The sequence below is a fragment of the Rattus norvegicus genome, chromosome 1 (genome assembly GCF_036323735.1).
Source record: "Rattus norvegicus strain BN/NHsdMcwi chromosome 1, GRCr8, whole genome shotgun sequence".
Classification (NCBI taxonomy): Eukaryota; Metazoa; Chordata; class Mammalia; order Rodentia; family Muridae; genus Rattus; species Rattus norvegicus.
In genome coordinates, this window is record NC_086019.1 from 163,853,555 (window position 1) to 163,870,250 (window position 16,696).

Consider the following 16,696-nt stretch of genomic DNA (forward strand, 5'->3'; position numbering starts at 1 on the left):
TGAGCTCTTAGTACAATCTCACAAAGTAGGAATCACCACAACTGATTTAAAGATGACGAACCCAAAGCTAGAAAGTATTAAGTAATTTGTCCAAAGCCGCCGGGTTATTAAGTAGCAAAACAGGACTAAAACCTATAATTATCAGTCTCTAAAATCCACTCATTACGGCCTGTCGCTGTCCAGTGCCCTGAAGAACACAAAAGATTTACAAGATCTGATCTTGGCTATGGAGCTCTGGGGACAAGTCACTTTTGGCTGGAAGGAATGGGACGTCAAATTTAGGAACAGTCTTCTGAGGGGCAGCATTTGCTCTAGCCCCTAAAGGATGGGAGAGTCAGACAAGCGGAGACGAGGGCAAAGGGGTACTGAGGGGACACAACAGACATTCCTGGTGGTGATGACAGGATAAATATATGAGAAATAGATTTATGGGGAGTCCAGTGTGGTTTCAATATGGGTAGTGGCTGCTATTTTTCACCTTATGATGTACTAATAAAACTAGGCATGTGTCTTACTGCAAGATAAATGAGGTTTTACTAGACTTGGCACTCACTCTTAAGAGGCAGCCACTGTGTAAACACCTTACAAAATCAATTCGTAAAGAAGCCCACAAGAACATTAAGGAGCTTACTTGCTGCAGTTCTGCAAATTGCTTTTAAGGATGTCATAGTCGGTATTGAACAGAGGCCCACTGTCCTTTAGCATAGCTTTCTGGATGCTGTACACATGGATGCTGGCAGTCACAGCTAACTTGGACTTCACTGCTACAAGTCAACAGGAAAAGCAGTCTGTTAATACACAACTTCATAGCTTGTGGGGACTTTAACAAGAAACTCTTCTGCACTAAAGCCATTTGCAATCTATGGTGGTCCAAAAACTCTAACAGGCCAAACGGCTACATATAAAGTAGAACATCAGGCCTCTGTCTGCAGTGGGACATGGTGAAGCTGAGTTGTTTCTAAGTACAGCACCTGTGAGGGTGTTACTCACCCAGGGACACTCAGCAAATAGTGACTGATGATTAATGACGATTATGAACCTTGTTTTCAGTCAGTTAAGTAATCACTACCTGAGAAGACTTATCTCTCCCAAGAAGACACACTTGTATGTTTCAATTTCAGTTTAAAGAAAGCAACTACATAATATTATTACTAATGAACTGAGTCTACAGAGGAAAAATCAAAAGACCATTATCATAGGAGTGAACTATGGGTTCTACAAGGGAAGGCACTGTGCCTAACTTGTTCCCTGAACCCACAGCCTAGCATAGAGCTTGGAACATATTAACCATCACATATGATGGAGTTTTTTAACATTTCCTTTTGAGCCAGAGAAATTTTTATGCAAATATATTTGCATATATATAGTATACGACTTAAAAATTTACTGATAGTCATAAAGAATTTTATTTTAAAACAACCTTTGGCATACATATAATTTTATTATTAAAGATGAAAACAAATTAAGCAAACTAATGAAACAAGTATGCGTGTTTATTTTTACATAAAGAATTGAAATCTTGGCTGAATATTTGACACTGCAGAATGCAGAACATATCAATGTTTTCTAGCTGATCAATATTTTGCTTTTATAACCATCAGTGCTGTCGATGACTTTGCAGAAATACATAGTACAAAATAGAAGAGGTATATTTAGGCCATTCCAGATTGTTAGAACCCTGATCTAGCTGAAGTTTACTAAACTTCTTCTTAAAATAAAACAAGGAACAACCCAAATAGCAATTTTTAGAATCTAATATTCTAACATAAATACAATCCCAAGCACACTAATTTGATACTTACACACTAAGGAACAAGGATGGGAAAACATTCTGTGTTTATGTTTCTAACAGAGCACAGAAGTTTACATATACAATGAGAAGACTACAACTGAGAACATTCACCACAGCATGAGTCTGGGCTCCAGTCCGGGCCAAGGTGGGTCAGGCCATACTCACTGGTGCTGCATGGCAGGATGGCACGCAATGCAAAGAGCACTGTGCGTTCAGACTGAGGCTGCAGCAAGCTTACATGATGTAACAACGGGAGCACTGTCAGGAACCCACGTTCTGTGAGCTCATCATCCCATACATACTGCCACATTCACTGTTCACCACATTTGATACTGAATTAAGTCTTGGTTATTCTGAGCTCAGTTTGATAATCTTTTCTGCAGGCCTAGATTTGGTTATTCATAATATACTCAACATAATGTCACAGTCCCAGCTTAAGGAGCCATGTCGTCTAGAATTCCTGACAATTTTTTATGTCTATCATGAGTCTTGAAATCCTGTCATAGATGTACTTTATAAATGTCAGCCTTAACAACAAGAAGTTAGCCAAGTGTAAGAAGATTAATGATTCAAAAACCATTAGTAAAAGGAATATTAGACTCTAGTTAAATAGTCAAATACACTTTATACAGACTGTACACAATGCAGTAGAGGCAAAGTGGAAAGCTTATTCAGCCGCTCCAACGCTTACCTTCCAGTCTATCTTCTCTCACTACTGCAACCTTGTGGCACTGCAAGGAACAACACGTCATCAGTAAAGGAGTTACAGAAGTCAGAATTTCAGCTTCCTCGACTCAGTTGTGTAACTATGAAATTAGAAAAACACTGGGTACCCTGAAAATACACTACAGTATAGGGCAGTCTGACTTATTTTAAATTTGCATATTTTACATCATCTTGAAAAGAGAGTAAGGAAAATGAGTGTCAGCCTCAGTATTTTTATGAAACAAAACAATCTCAAACAGTAACTTTTAGTAAATGACTAAACAATAACTACTATATAATCTACAGAACTAAATAAACATTATATCCATCTATTCTTTTATACTCATGGACTGTCATCAGAGAGGCTTCATCCAGAGACTGATAGAAACAGATGCAGAGACCCACAGCAAATATTATACAGAATTCAGGGAGTCCTGCAGAAGAGGGGAAGGAGGATTGTAGGAGGCAGAGGAGTCAAGGATACCACAAGAAAACCAGCAGAATCAACCAACCTGCACTAGACCTCAACTCACAGAGGTTCATAGGGACTGATCTGACAATCAGGGAGTCTGCATGGGACTGACGTGTGTGTGTGTGTGTGTGTGTGCGTGTGTGCGCATGCGCGTGCGTGCGTGTGTGTGTACGTGTGTGTGCGTGAGTGCATGTGTGCGTGTGCGTGCGTGTACGCATGCGTGTGTGCGCGTGTGTGTGTGCGTGTGTGTGTGCGCGTGTGTGTGTGTGCGTGTGTGTGTGATAGTGATGTAGTTTGGTGTTTTTAATGGGACTCCTACCAGAGAGAGCATAGGCTGTTTCTGAAGTTTTTGCCTGCGTTTGGGACGCTTGTCCTCCTACAGGAGTGCCTTGTCTAGCCTTTATATGAGGGGAAGTACCTAAACTTATTACAATTTTATATGCCATGTTTGGTTGATATCCCTGGAAGGCCTGCCCTTTCTTGAAGGAAAGAGAACTGAGTTTAAATAGATCTTAAATTGGTAAATTGCCACAATGGGCGATTTAAGCAGAATATATCCTACAGGAAAAAAAAAACTTGCAAAAATAATTCTTGAAAAAAAATTCAATAATTATTATTAAAAATACTCATTTTTCTCCTCTAAATCTAAATTTGGCTTCAGCAATGAGTGTGTCGATGTTAGGAACCACCAAAATCCTTAATATAGATGAGCAATATAAAAAAAAAAAATCAAGCAATCTATTTTTGGTTGGTTGGTTTTCAGGAGACAGAAAAGCAACCTCAGGCTCAGGCTGGCCTCAAACTCAGTACCTCCTGCCTCAGGCTCTCAAGTGCTGCCAATCACAGGTGTGAGCCGCCATGTTTGACAACAACATAAAGTTTTATTGTTTTGTGTTTTATTACTGATGACAAACCCACAACCTTGTACATGCTAGGCAACTGCTCTACGACTAAGCTATCTCCCCAATACATCGAAGAAAGCTTTTTAAAAATGTAGTCATAAATTTGAATTAAGAAATTTCATAGATTTTTTTTTCTTTTTTGGTTTCTTCTCTAGTTAAAAAATGAAGCAAGGCAATAGCTCAGTTGCTAAAATGGTTGCCAAGCAAGCAAGAGGATCTGAGTTCGATTCCCAATGTCCATGTAGAAAGATATGCAATGGTAGGACCACTTACAATTTTAGTGCTGAGGAGACAAACAGGAGGATCCCGGAGGCCACTGGCCAACCAGCCTAAGCCAAATCAGCAAACTTCAGGTCCCAGGCTTGTCTCAAAAAACAAAGTAGACAACTCTTGGGAGTAATACCCAAGACTGTCCTCTGGCCTTCACAGGTGCTTGTGTACCCTTGGACATATGCACATGCACACACATACACACACACACACACACACACACACACACACACACACACACTTGGACATATGCACATGCACACACACACACACACACACACCTGCACACATTACATTATCATAGACACTAACCACTGAAGCACGCAGACTCACAGTGCAGCCTTAGAGGCAGTAACTAACTAAACCTAAGGCAGCAGTCCAGACGGCCAGGCAGTTCAGCGTGGCTAAGTGCTCCTGTGCTTGGGGCTACTGAAAACGCACAGCCTCAACGGTGGCCATGCCACCTTGCTGTGCAACAACAGTGCAGATCAGCGGAGCTGACTACTGCAGTGGGCACCTGTCAAGATGAAGGGCCCAGCAGCACAGCATCGCAAACCCTGCTACTTGTTAGAATTTTATTTTATATTTTTGAGAGAGGTCCTGCCTAGACTCGCCTGCATCAACCTCTCAAATGCTAGAATTATAAGCATGTACAACCATACTAGACTTCGATAAGAGTTCTTCATAGAGGCCAGGTGTGGTGGGTGATATCTTTAATCCAGAGCAGAGAGAGGCAGGTGGATCTCTGTGGTCAGTCTAGTCTACCAGCCAAGCTACACACCTGTCCTTAAAAAAATTCTGCATAGATTCCAGCTTAAAACTTGACTATTCTGTAATGTCTATTACTATATAAGTGACTATTCTCTAATGTAAATGAATAATAAATTAGGTGGTGATTTTAAAAAATCATTCTCAACTAAAAATCACTACATAAAAAAGCTAATGAGAACTAGTAATGGCAAGTCCTAATTAACATAACAATGACCCACTAACCAGTGGTTCTCAGCCTGTGGGCAAAACCCCTTGAGGATTGGATATCAAAAATCCTGCACAGCGGATACTTATATAACAGTAGAAAATTAAAGTTATGAGATGACAATGAAGTAACTCTATGGCTGGGGTCACCGCAACGTGAAGAAATGTATTTAAGGGTCGCAGCATTAACAAGGCAGAGAACCCCAGATGACTAAACACCTGAGTGTCAACAGTACGCTGACAAGGAAGGATGGAGAACGCGGGGATCTGAATCTAAAGTTCTGCTTCTCCTCATAAAGCTCACCTAAGAGCTGTAAATCTCACATGCTTGAGAGCCCTGTTAAAAACCAACTCCCATCAGTATTATGGCAGTAAACTTACAATTCTGAGTGAAAGTCAAAAGGGAAATAAAAAAGACAATCTCTAAGAGGGGCCCCTGATCCCGGGACGAATGACACTGAAACAGAGGTGACTTCAGACAGCCGCAAGGAAAGTGAAGAGAGAGAAGACGTGCCATTCGCCAGTGTGCAAGAACCATGAATGCTCCTGGAGTCAGTACAAGACAACAGAGCTTCTGGAGCCTCGCAAGGCCTAGGAAGAACACAGTGATGTCTGTGCCCACCCCTGAGGGAAAAATGGAAGTCAACAAGAAAGCAACAGACCTGAGACTGAAACTGCTTTGTGGTTGAGATGAAGAAAGCAACAGTACCCATGTTGGTGGGCTAGATGCAGATGGGACCAGAACAGAAAAAAGATGCAGGAGCCCAAACACACTTCCCAGCCCACGCCGCCGTCTGTCCCAGCAGCTGAGCCTAAGGTCTATCAGCGGGCACTCTAAGTGACCTATCAAAGCCAGTGCTCATGCTACAAACAAAGTTGCCCAATCTTTTTCCTCCTTTTTTAACACCAGAATCTGTGACTTGACATTTGAAGAGATGAAAATTAAGTACAAGTAAGTCTTTAATACATAACCAAAAGAAAAAAGAGGTTCAAGGAAAAGCCATTCCCTAATATCTCATTTCCTAGGTAACTAACAGGGATAGTCTCTTCATCACAGCCAAGATATTACCTAGCCTTACCTGAGTGCAGATTTAGTTTAAAATTTCAGAACGCTCACTCTCTTTAAGAGGTACTTTAAAACTTCCACACCACTCAATCTTGCTTCTTTCTCCTGTTGTTTCTAATGTTTATATCTCATGAACATGAAGCCTTGTTACAAGAGAACTTACAGAATGTCCATTCTGTATAAGACTGCCAGACACCAAGTAGGTAACATGCAGCTGAGCTCCCGAATTTTCCTTCCGTTTCCTTTCAACATATTCATAGAGCATCCTGTTACAAGCAAGACAAAAGTGACTCATTAGTATGCAACTTCCTCATCAACTCCTGATTCATGACTTAGAAGATATATATATATATGTGTGTGTGTGTGTGTGTGTGTGTGTGTGTGTGTGTGTATATAAAATCAGCTTTTTCAACAGCATAATTTTTTACTTACTGAACAGACAACAGACAGATTTTTGAAAAAACAATGGATGAACTTTAGACGGAGCATGGGACTGAAGTCAACTTGTTTGAGTTGGCTGAGGGACCCAGGAAGTAACTGAGATAAATCTAGAAATATGCCACGAGGGACAGAACCCACAGCCAAACAGTGGCAATGATTAAACAGCAGATACAAAAGTGAGACAACTATGTAGCTATGGCATCCAGAATAAAATTTAATAGGCTTCATATCTTCAGGCATAAAGCAGAAGTGCCATTACTACATGAATAATTCTTTTTGTTAAAGACTTACTTATTTTATATATATGAGTTCACTGTCACTGTCTTCAGACACACCAGAAGAGGGCATCAGATCCCATTACAGATGGTTGTGAGCCACCATGTGGTTAATGGGAATTGAACTTAGGACCTTTGGAAGAGCAGTGAGCACTTTTAACTGCTGAGCCATCTCCCCAGGCCATGAATAATTCTTATAACCCAGATTCATACTCTCTCTGCAAGCCTCTATTCTCAAGTATCGGCAGTCTATATATATGTGCTGTTCTGGTGATGATTTGGGGTTTTTAGTAATTCTATGAGATCATTACATTAAATATTCCAAGCTATCATATACATCATGACAAACATATATCCACGTGTTAACTACTGAATTACTTACTCAGAGGTTTCATGATGTAGCTTATACCATCTAACATCTAAAACGTTCCCTAACCTTACACTGCCACACTGAATGCAGAAATGTTGCTTGCAGTAAAGTCCTCATTCACTTTTATCCCAATCACCCACAATACCAGAAGCTGATGCCCCTCAATGGAGTTTAACAATAAAAAGAGAGAGGGGCTGGGGATTTAGCTCAGTGGTAGAGCGCTTACCTAGGAAGCACAAGGCCCTGGGTTCGGTCCCCAGCTCCGAAAAAAAGAACCCAAAAAAAAAAAAAAAAAGAAAAGAACAATAAAAAGAGATACAGCATTTGTCTTTATTGCAAGAAATATTTAGCAAGCTTCTACAACATATCATACTTCAGTTGAGAACAGCCAGAAACTCAGGAACTCTGAGAGCTAGATATGGTGGTACATTATCTTTAACCCTACAGGGAAAGGTAGGTGGATCTCTATGAGTTCAAGGCCAGCCTGGTCTACACGGTAAGTACCAAGTTACCCAGAGCTATGTAGTAAGCCAAAGTAAACCTCAGCCTCTGTCAACCACTCTCTTCTCCAGATGTCCTCTCTTACCTTCCAGGATACCCAACCCAGTCTCCTGATACAACTGCTCCACGTTTTCCTGCAGTTTCTGTGCCTTCCTTTCCTTAGCTGTTAGTCTTGTCTTTAGCCATCTTTCTCTATTTTAGTACGACCAACCACCCCAGTTTGCCTGACTTAGATAGGTTTCCTGGGACATGAGATATGGTTGGTCACCCCCTGGTATTCTCCATGGCCTATTTTATTCAACTCTATGGCTTCATTTTTCCCTGATGACATCATCGTTTGTTCAAACAACCTTAGCCAGAAATCATTACCCTTCTCCTTATGGAATGAGTTGCCAAGTCTTATTTATTATTCCTCCCTCCCAACCAATTCTTGATTCTGTCCTCCTTGAAATTGTCCTCTTTACTAGACTATTTCAAGTCCAAGGGTCACCTATATTCTCTTTCACCATCATTATCTGTGAGGGTGTCATAGTGAAGTTTTAAAATGCAAGTCAGCAAAAAAGCCAACAGAAACAAAACTTTCCTGAGTGCTCACTCGGGTTCTAAGCAGTGAACAAAGGAGTCACAGTTCCTACCCATTTGGACCAGCCATTTCCTTCCTAGAGCATAAGCTTAAAATTGGTAGGAACTTGAATCACAGAGCTCTGTCTGCCTCCCTTTAATGCTAGGAAGGGAGGCAGAGGCAAGCAGAGATCTGTGAGTTTGAGGCCAGCCTGGCTTACAGAGGGAATTCCAGGCCAGGCAGGGTTATATAGGTTTCATCCACCTAACTCCTCCTGCTCCAAGCTTTCTGTAGCAGAGCAGAACACCTCTGCCTGCTGAGTGCTAACAGAGTTTACTCCTCCCTGTAGTAGGAGTATGCTGAGTCCTACTACACCACAATCTACATCGGTTTATATGGATGCCTTTCTGAATTCCATCAGTTACTTAAGTACAAAGCCTGCACTATTTGCCAGTTTTATGGATTCTTCCACCTTGCTCTCTCATGTCTTTCCCACTGCAGAGATCATGTTAGAAGGGCAGATGAGGTGGGATTCTTGACTGTTTATGCTAATTAGGACCATGCTAGTAGAAAAATGAAAGGTGAGAATCATGCTCATCATGCTCTTAAGCATGTCAGTCAAATGCAATCTTTTCTCCACAGCGCTGATACTGCCTGTGTGAGCAAGTCACTGAAAAAATTTGACTTCTTACAGAATATATTTCCAACACCTATGATGACTTACAGCCTCCCCTTTGAGAACATTAATTTTCCTCTCCTTATCAGTTCTTTTTTTTTTTTTTCCTATTTCTTTTTTTCGGAGCTGGGGACTGAACCCAGGGCCTTGTGTTTGCTAGGCAAGCGCTCTACCGCTGAGCTAAATCCCCAACCCCCTCCTTATCAGTTCTAATCATAACTTCCCCAAGAACTAAACCAATTTTAGTTCTCCATAATATTTTCTCAATCTTAAGTTATGTTTAAATCAATGAGGAAGGATCTTCTCTGTTAAAGACTAAAATAATACTTTTAAAAAAGAACTAAAAACAAGAATTTGTTCTGTTTGTTTTGTTTATTCAAGAAAAGGTTTCTCTGTGTAGTCCTGGCTGTCCTTGAACCCAGAGATCAGAGATCAACTTGCCTCTGCCTCCTGAGCACTGGGGATTAATGGCACTTAATCATTCCTCTTAGTTTACATTTTCTATTTTCTAAACATGTCTGAGACAGCATCTCCCTCCCTACATACTGCTCTACATTTTCTTATTAGGGTTGGAGCCCAGGCAATGAATCAAGGAGGACTTTTGAGGGGCTGCTTGAGGGTGAAGCAAGTCAGAAAGATGAGTGGCTTCTGTTGTATGCTAGAACAGCTGTTAAGGCCCTGAGCAGCTGTTCAAGAAATCTGACTGCTTCAAGACACCAAGCCCTGCAACACCCTGGCCCATAGCCGCAGCTAAAGTTCAGTCAGCTGACAACCAGCAGCAACTGACAGATGTACAGAAAGATGATTAAAGACTGGGCTGACACTTCAGCTAAGACTCAGATACCACTCAGCTAACATGGGCCATTCCCACTGTGCCCGGTCCACACTGCAGAACCTATGAATGGTTGTTTCTTCCATTAAAGTTTGGGCCAATTTGTTACACACCCACAGTAATCAAAACAGTGACAAACTTCATGAACGATCAAATCATCTATGCTTCCAAGGAGACAACCTGCAGAAGAGGTCTATAAACCCCTGGTGTTTTAAACTACCCATTTTGTAGTACTCTGTTAGAGCAACTCTGAAACCAAGAACTAACACATGTAATGGAATAGTGTTTGGCCATAAAACAAATTATGTGCCAATACCCACTTCAGCTTGGACAAACTTTGAAACATTAACCAAAAGAAACCAGATAAGTATGAATATGTGTGTGTACATATGTATATATAATATTCTATAGACAGAAAGATTAATAGTTGTCTAGGAAAGGTGAGGTGAGAGACAGAGGTTAAAAAAACAGTGACTATTATCAGGCGTGATTCATTTTGGAGTGGTGAAACACTGTAAAACTGTGACTATACTAAGAGAAAAAGGTACCTCAGAAGCATTCAAATTTGCATCCGACTCATCACTAGTGACGCTAAGTATGTAAGGGCTGTTTTATTTTGGTTTTAGTGTGTATGAATGCTTGACTGCATGTACGTCTGTGCAGTACATGCGAGCAGTGCCTTGGAGGCAGAAGGAGTGGATTCACCTGCAACCAGAGTTACAGGTGGTTGTGAGCTGCCGTGAAGCTGCTGGAAACTGAACCTGCTCTTCTCTGGAAGAGCAGGCAGTACTCTTACCTGCTGAACCACCTCTAGTTAGTTTTTAAATGGTTTAAAATGTTTGCTTATGTATCTGTTGGGTTGCTACTGATTTACCAAATGGGATGATTTCTAAATTGGCATTAGTTATCTTTCTTGCTTTGAAAGATTAAAACAAAAAACAAACAAAAACCCTGCCGATGGTGACAGCTTCACACTAAAAATATTAAATATACTTTGGATGGGTAAATTATTTAGTGGTTCAATATAGTTTAAATAGATTTTATAAAAGAATTAACAGTGAGATTTGGCCCCAACCCTTGCCTAGGCAAAGGCGGAGAGCTGACCCTGGTGGCACAGGCACAGGAGGGTCTGAATAACACAGCCACTACCCAACTGGACACATAGGCCAGATGGCATGTTAAGGCTAGAACAAACTATAGCTCTAATCCTTCAAATGCACCTTTACTTTAATGTCCACTAGGTGACTGTAATAGCAGTTGCTTCATTTCATATTCAAACACCTATCACTGAAATAAATAAAGCACAGCCAGTTGTAGTCCACGCAGATCTCTGAGTTCAAGGCCATCCTGGTCTACAAAGTGAGTTCCAGGCCAATCAGATCTACACAGTGAGGCCCTGTTTACAAACAAACAATAAATAAAGCTCTTATCTGTGTCCATTCCCAGAGTTATTGCAACTCTTAGGTTTAGGCCATAGTTGATCTTGGACAATCTTGTTAAAAACAGGTCTAAATCTAGCCCTGAGCTAACAGTTTCAGTCCTTAAGATCTTGAACATCACAGCTAAAATCAGCTACACCAATAGAATTAACTTAAAGATAAAACTGTTGGCTCAAGAAATCAGAGGCTTCTAAGACGGGCACCATGTTGCTCTGGCTCACAGAAAGCTCCTCCTACAAATAAAAATCAGACTTCCCAGAGGCAGAACAAAGCAAGGTGGCATTTAACCCACACGTGTCTTCAAGTGAGTAAGTAACTCTTCCTCTTTGGACAACATTCTGCACCTTTGCAGGTCAATATTCTAACACTAACTTAAAAGTTGTCATTTCTCTTTTGGCCTCAAATTAGATCTGTTCTAACAAAAATAAAATAAAAAGGTGTGGTTAAATGCAAGAAGGGCAGTGCTCTAGCCATCCTAAGTACTCGCTTCACTCTCACTCAAACATTTAATTAGTACGTGCGTGTGTACATACATGCAACAGCTCGAGAGTGGAGATCAGAAGACCACCTCTGAGAAGTCCCAAGAACTGAACTCAGGGCATCAGGCTCAAGTCAAACATGTGGTGACCTAAATCATCATTAGCATCGTCAACTTTGACATACTCAGGAGTAGGGAGCCTGTACTGAGGAACTGCCTCCACTTGATGGGGCTATGGGTATATCTGTAGGGCCCCATCTTGGCACATCAAGTCACTGAAGGGCGAGGTACATCCATCCTATCCCCTTAGGCCAGACAAGGAGAGACACAGGTAGTCAACAGATTTAGGGACAGCCCTAGCTCCAGCTGTTGGGGTTTTCCTTAATCGTTAAATGATACAGGAGGGTCCAGCCCACAGTGGGCAGGATCATTCCTGGGCAAACGGCTCTGAGCTGTACAAAGAAGGTAACTGAGCAAGCCAGAAGCCAGTACCCTGTGCCCCTTCATGGTCTCTGCTTCAGCTCCTGCTTCTAGGTTCCTGCCTCGTAACGTGAATAAACTGTTTCCTTCTCACATTGGTTTTAGTCAGTGCTTTATCACAGCAACAGGAACTATTATGAAAATATGGGCCAAAGTTAGGCCTAACAAACATGTGAAAAAATAAAAATCTAAAACAACAAACATATAAATCTAAGCTAGAAGACTGGATAGACTATTTAATAAAAGTTACTTTTGTGCTGCTGTGATAAAAGACCATGGCAAAAGCATCTTACAGAGTAAAGAGTTTATTTGGGTGTACAGAGGGACAAGAGGCCACCATGGGAAGAAGGGTGACAGGCAAGAGCTCCCATCTTCAAATGCAAGCATAACTAATAAATCCGAGAACGTGAGCATGAAGTGGGGGAAGACCAGACAGTCAAGCCTGCCTCCAGCACCTCCAGCAAGCCTGGGGCTCCTAAACCTCCCAGAAAGGTGCCACCAACTGGGGACCAAGAGGTCAAATATCTGGGCCTATGGGGGATCAATCTCATTCAAATCACTACACAAGTGAGGTTAACCAGGAGTCAAGGCTTCAAATTACCACATTTGCATAGAGTCCACTGATCTAAAAGGGAGGAGTACAGGGGAAGGGAAATTCTAAGTGGGTCAAAGGCTACCATGCAAGCATGAGGACCTGAGGTCAGATCCCCAGGACCCAAGCAAAGCTGGAGAAGTAGCATATTTCTGTATTCCAGCTCTCCTGTGCTGAGAGGATGGCAGAGACCAAAGTATCCTCAGAAGCTTGCAGGCCAACCAGTCTGCTGTACACAGCAGAGAATACCAAGAGACCCCATCTTAAACCCCTTAGAAAGGCAGGGATGGAACCAAGATCGTCCTCTAACCTTTCCATATGTCCTGTAGCCTGTGAGCATCCACATTCACATACATGAACATGCACACGGTTCAAAAGACAGACAAAAGTAGTAAAAGGTAGAGAAAATAATATTCTTTCCTATTAACACAGGCAGAAAGTCAGTTCTAACCAAAGAGTTCTATGAGAATTAAAACAAAGTGAAAGTTTTCTTTAAGGAGCTGGCCACTGGGAGTTTGACCATGTCCCATGACTATACAGGCAACTCAGATTGGACTAGTTTTTTTTTGCTGTTTTGTTTTGTTTTGCTTTTTGTAGGTGGGGGGAGGTCATAAGTGTAGGAGTTGTACCTGGAAGGACTGGGAAGTGAGTGTGACTGGGGTGCATGATGTGAAATTCCCAAATAAAAAGATTATGCTGAAAATAATAAAAAACAAAGTGAAAGAAAAATTCCAACATTATTAAAATTAGCAGTAAAATGGACTTACTGTTTGGCCTGGTTAACATGAACTCCCAGTGTATAGCTTAGCCATTTGTAAGTCACCTGAAACAAAAAAACAACATTTAAGGTTTTATTAGATGATTCCAGAGTACAGATAAATGCCAAGGGCCTGCTTCTAAAGAGTCTCATTCTTGGATGACTGTGTCATATAAACTACGGTAGACACCATTAGAAAAGCCATACACTGAGTCAGGCCAGGGAGTCATCTTACCAACACTAAAATGTTTCACAGACTAATCAACAAAAAAGAATCTATGAAGGTGGGTCAGAGAGACGGCTCAGTGGCAGTGTTAGTCACTTGCTACCACATCTTTAATAACCTGGCTTCCATCTGTTGAATTCAAATGGCGGGATTGGAGAACCGGGCCTCTGACATCCACACATGTGCCAAAGCACACGTGTTTGCACACTCATTCATTCGTGTGCCACTAAATATAATAAAAAAGTTGTGTGTGTGACACTAAGTATAATATGTTTTAAGAATCTACAAAGCCAAGCCAAATATATGTAAAGATTATTTTGCTTACACTCCTTGTTTTACTTAAGCTCTCTGACACTCGTCTTCGAGATACTACCTAAAACTATCCTAAAATGTATCTAAAACCTAGATTATTTGAAAGCATATAACCCAGGAACTTCTCAGTAAACTTGCAACTATACAAAAGAGGAACAGTTGGGGTGGGGGATCACAAAACCGAGTAAAATGGGTAAATGTAGTATCGAGGTAATTTTGATAACTAGAGGCATCAAACTTCCATCCTTCCGAGACCCGATATGTCTGTTGTTTCTTCCAACGTTAAATGATGTAGTCCCAATAAGAAGAGTTTTGATCAGAGGCTGAGTGACATGAGGGGAAGAGACAGACCCAGGATTCAAGAATTATCTGTCCAGTACTAATGGCCCATAAACACGTCATTTGGCCCTTGGCTAAATCCCACTTCTAGGGATAACACAAAAGCCTGGAGGGCCTGGGAGGTGTGGGTCACTGTAACCATTCTGTACCAAGCTGTGTCCACGGGCTCACAACTGCAAAGTTCCTTCGCGTTCAAGTCTCTCTCGATCTTTACACCAGAGAGGCGGGTCGAGCTGCTTTCAATATTTAAATTTCCAGGAAGAGGAAACTGTCTCTGGAGGGTAAATCACCCGTCAGTAGACCAGATAAGTCGTCCGGTCTCCTCCGGGGATTGAGGGGCCCATCACTGGACAGAACAGGAGGAGGAGGCCTCACGAACCCCTCCTGCTTCCCTGGTTCCGCGCCCCCCGAACCCCACAATCCCGCCGAAGGTCCAGGAGTTTCAGCGCTCGCGGGAGGCTTTGCCCCAGGGCGTGTCTCCCCCACAAGTGCTTAGTGGCGACTAGCGCCCACCTCAGCGGGTCCCCGTGAAGCCCTAGGCACCGGAGGTCTACACCCCTCGCCGACCCGGCAGGCCCAGGCCCCCTCACACCCGCCTTGCACTCCCGCACCTCCCACCCCCCTCAAGTCCTAGCTCCTCACGATCTTGTTTTGGTCCGTGACGAACTCGTCTATGTTTTCTAGATACAGCTGTTCCGCCATGGTGGTGCAGCTTCGAATCCTTTGCTCAGACCGCCCCAGCCGTAGCTCCCGCCGGCGGGAAACAGCTTCGCTCACTCTCAGGTCGCAGGTCGTTTCCCAGGGCAACCAAGGCGCCGCACTACGGCGGCAGATGAGGGCCAAACTTGTGAGCGAACAGCCAAGGCTAACGTAGAGAGAGGTTGAATCCAGACCGACCAGAAGTGAGGCGTGCGACGATGATTGTGATTGTACACCTGAGGACTTTTCGGTCTCTCCGCTGCCACGAGCAGACTGACTCATGACCATATATTTCACCGCTATAAACAAGAATCTTTCCGCTTAGAAAGTGAAAAATATCTCTTGCTGTCTAGCACTGGAATTCAATGGTAGTGAAAGAGGCCATGTCTGCAGAGATTGACTAGAATTTCAGTACTGTGGAGAGATTGGAATGTTGCAGGGTCAGAGACTTACCTTACCTTAAACTAGTTCTAGCCCTCTGGAACCTTCCTTACCCACTTCCGTATCGGAATTAACACTGGTGATTTAAGGGATAAAAACCTTGTGGAATCTATTAACTTAGCAGATTCCTATTTTCTACCAACCCAAAAGCTAAAGATGCCATCAGATAACATCGTGAGTCTATAGGAAAGCCTCTTCCATCTTTCTACTCTCTGATTGTATTTTAAACTTGCCTTGATTTGTGAATTTTGCTGTTCTGTAGAACTCCATGAAACTGCTTTCATGTTGGAGCATGGGATTTGGGATAACCTAAATCTGGGTTCCCGGATCATGGTCACTCAAAATACCTCCAGAATAAACTATTTCTCATTTCCTTTAAGATGAGAACTATGGGTTTTGAATCGACAACGGAGTGAAGCGGGGTGCCCCATACTTGCCACTTGATAGCTTTTTTCAGCCAAAACTTTAAGTAGATGCTCTGATGTATTTCTCAGGCACTGGGGCACAACAAGGGCAGCAGTAACAAGAGACAGATAAAGGACTGCCTGTTAAAATCCCTCAAAAATTAGTGTGGCGAAGGTTTTCCAGTAGGAGAAGAGAGAGGAAGACTGTCTCAGATTGTTCTAGCTACTGAAATGTTGGGAGAAGGGGCCACCGGGGAGAAGAGACATGGAAAGAATCAGATCCTGTTGGCTCTACTAAGCTGTGTAATGGAGCCACATAAACATTATTCCAAGGAAAACTGAGAGAGAGAGAGAGAGAGAGAGAGAGAGAGAGAGAGAGAGAGAGAGAGAGAGAGAGAGAGAGAGAGAGAGATCCTTAATAAACCTCCAACTACTGGAGCAATTGGATAAGAAACAGAAACAGGCTGTGGAGGTAAACTGATTGGTTTTGAATCCTGATTTTGCTATGCGTGTGCTCTTAGGTAAGTTTTTTTGTTTTGTTTTGTTTGTTTTATTTTGTTTTTTAAGATTTATTTATTTGATTTTCTGTAGCAGTGCTCTATCTGCATGTGCACCTGTGTGCCAGAAGAGGGCGCCAGATCCCGTTACAGACGGTTGTGAGCCACTGGAAATTAAACTCAGGACCTCTGG

At 42.2% G+C, this 16,696-nt stretch overlaps 1 protein-coding gene across 3 annotated transcripts in view; it reads right to left on the reverse strand.

The window, feature by feature from the left end:
* Positions 1-16,461, reverse strand: part of Pold3 (DNA polymerase delta 3, accessory subunit) — a 39,799-nt gene extending 23,338 nt beyond the window's left edge. The window contains exons 1-5 of one of the 3 annotated variants that reach the window (XM_039106084.2): positions 15,105-16,461; positions 13,596-13,651; positions 6,346-6,448; positions 2,484-2,523; positions 632-764 (exon numbers count right to left, since the gene is read on the reverse strand). In XM_039106084.2, the coding sequence (XP_038962012.2) occupies positions 632-764; positions 2,484-2,523; positions 6,346-6,448; positions 13,596-13,651; positions 15,105-15,449 (677 nt within the window). In that variant the 5' untranslated portion in view covers positions 15,450-16,461. Of the gene's footprint in view, positions 1-631; positions 765-2,483; positions 2,524-6,345; positions 6,449-13,595; positions 13,652-15,104 lie in introns of those variants that run through there. The other 2 variants (NM_001024750.1, XM_063285127.1) reach the window with 2 other exon arrangements.
* Between the last annotated feature and the right edge of the window lie 235 nt (positions 16,462-16,696).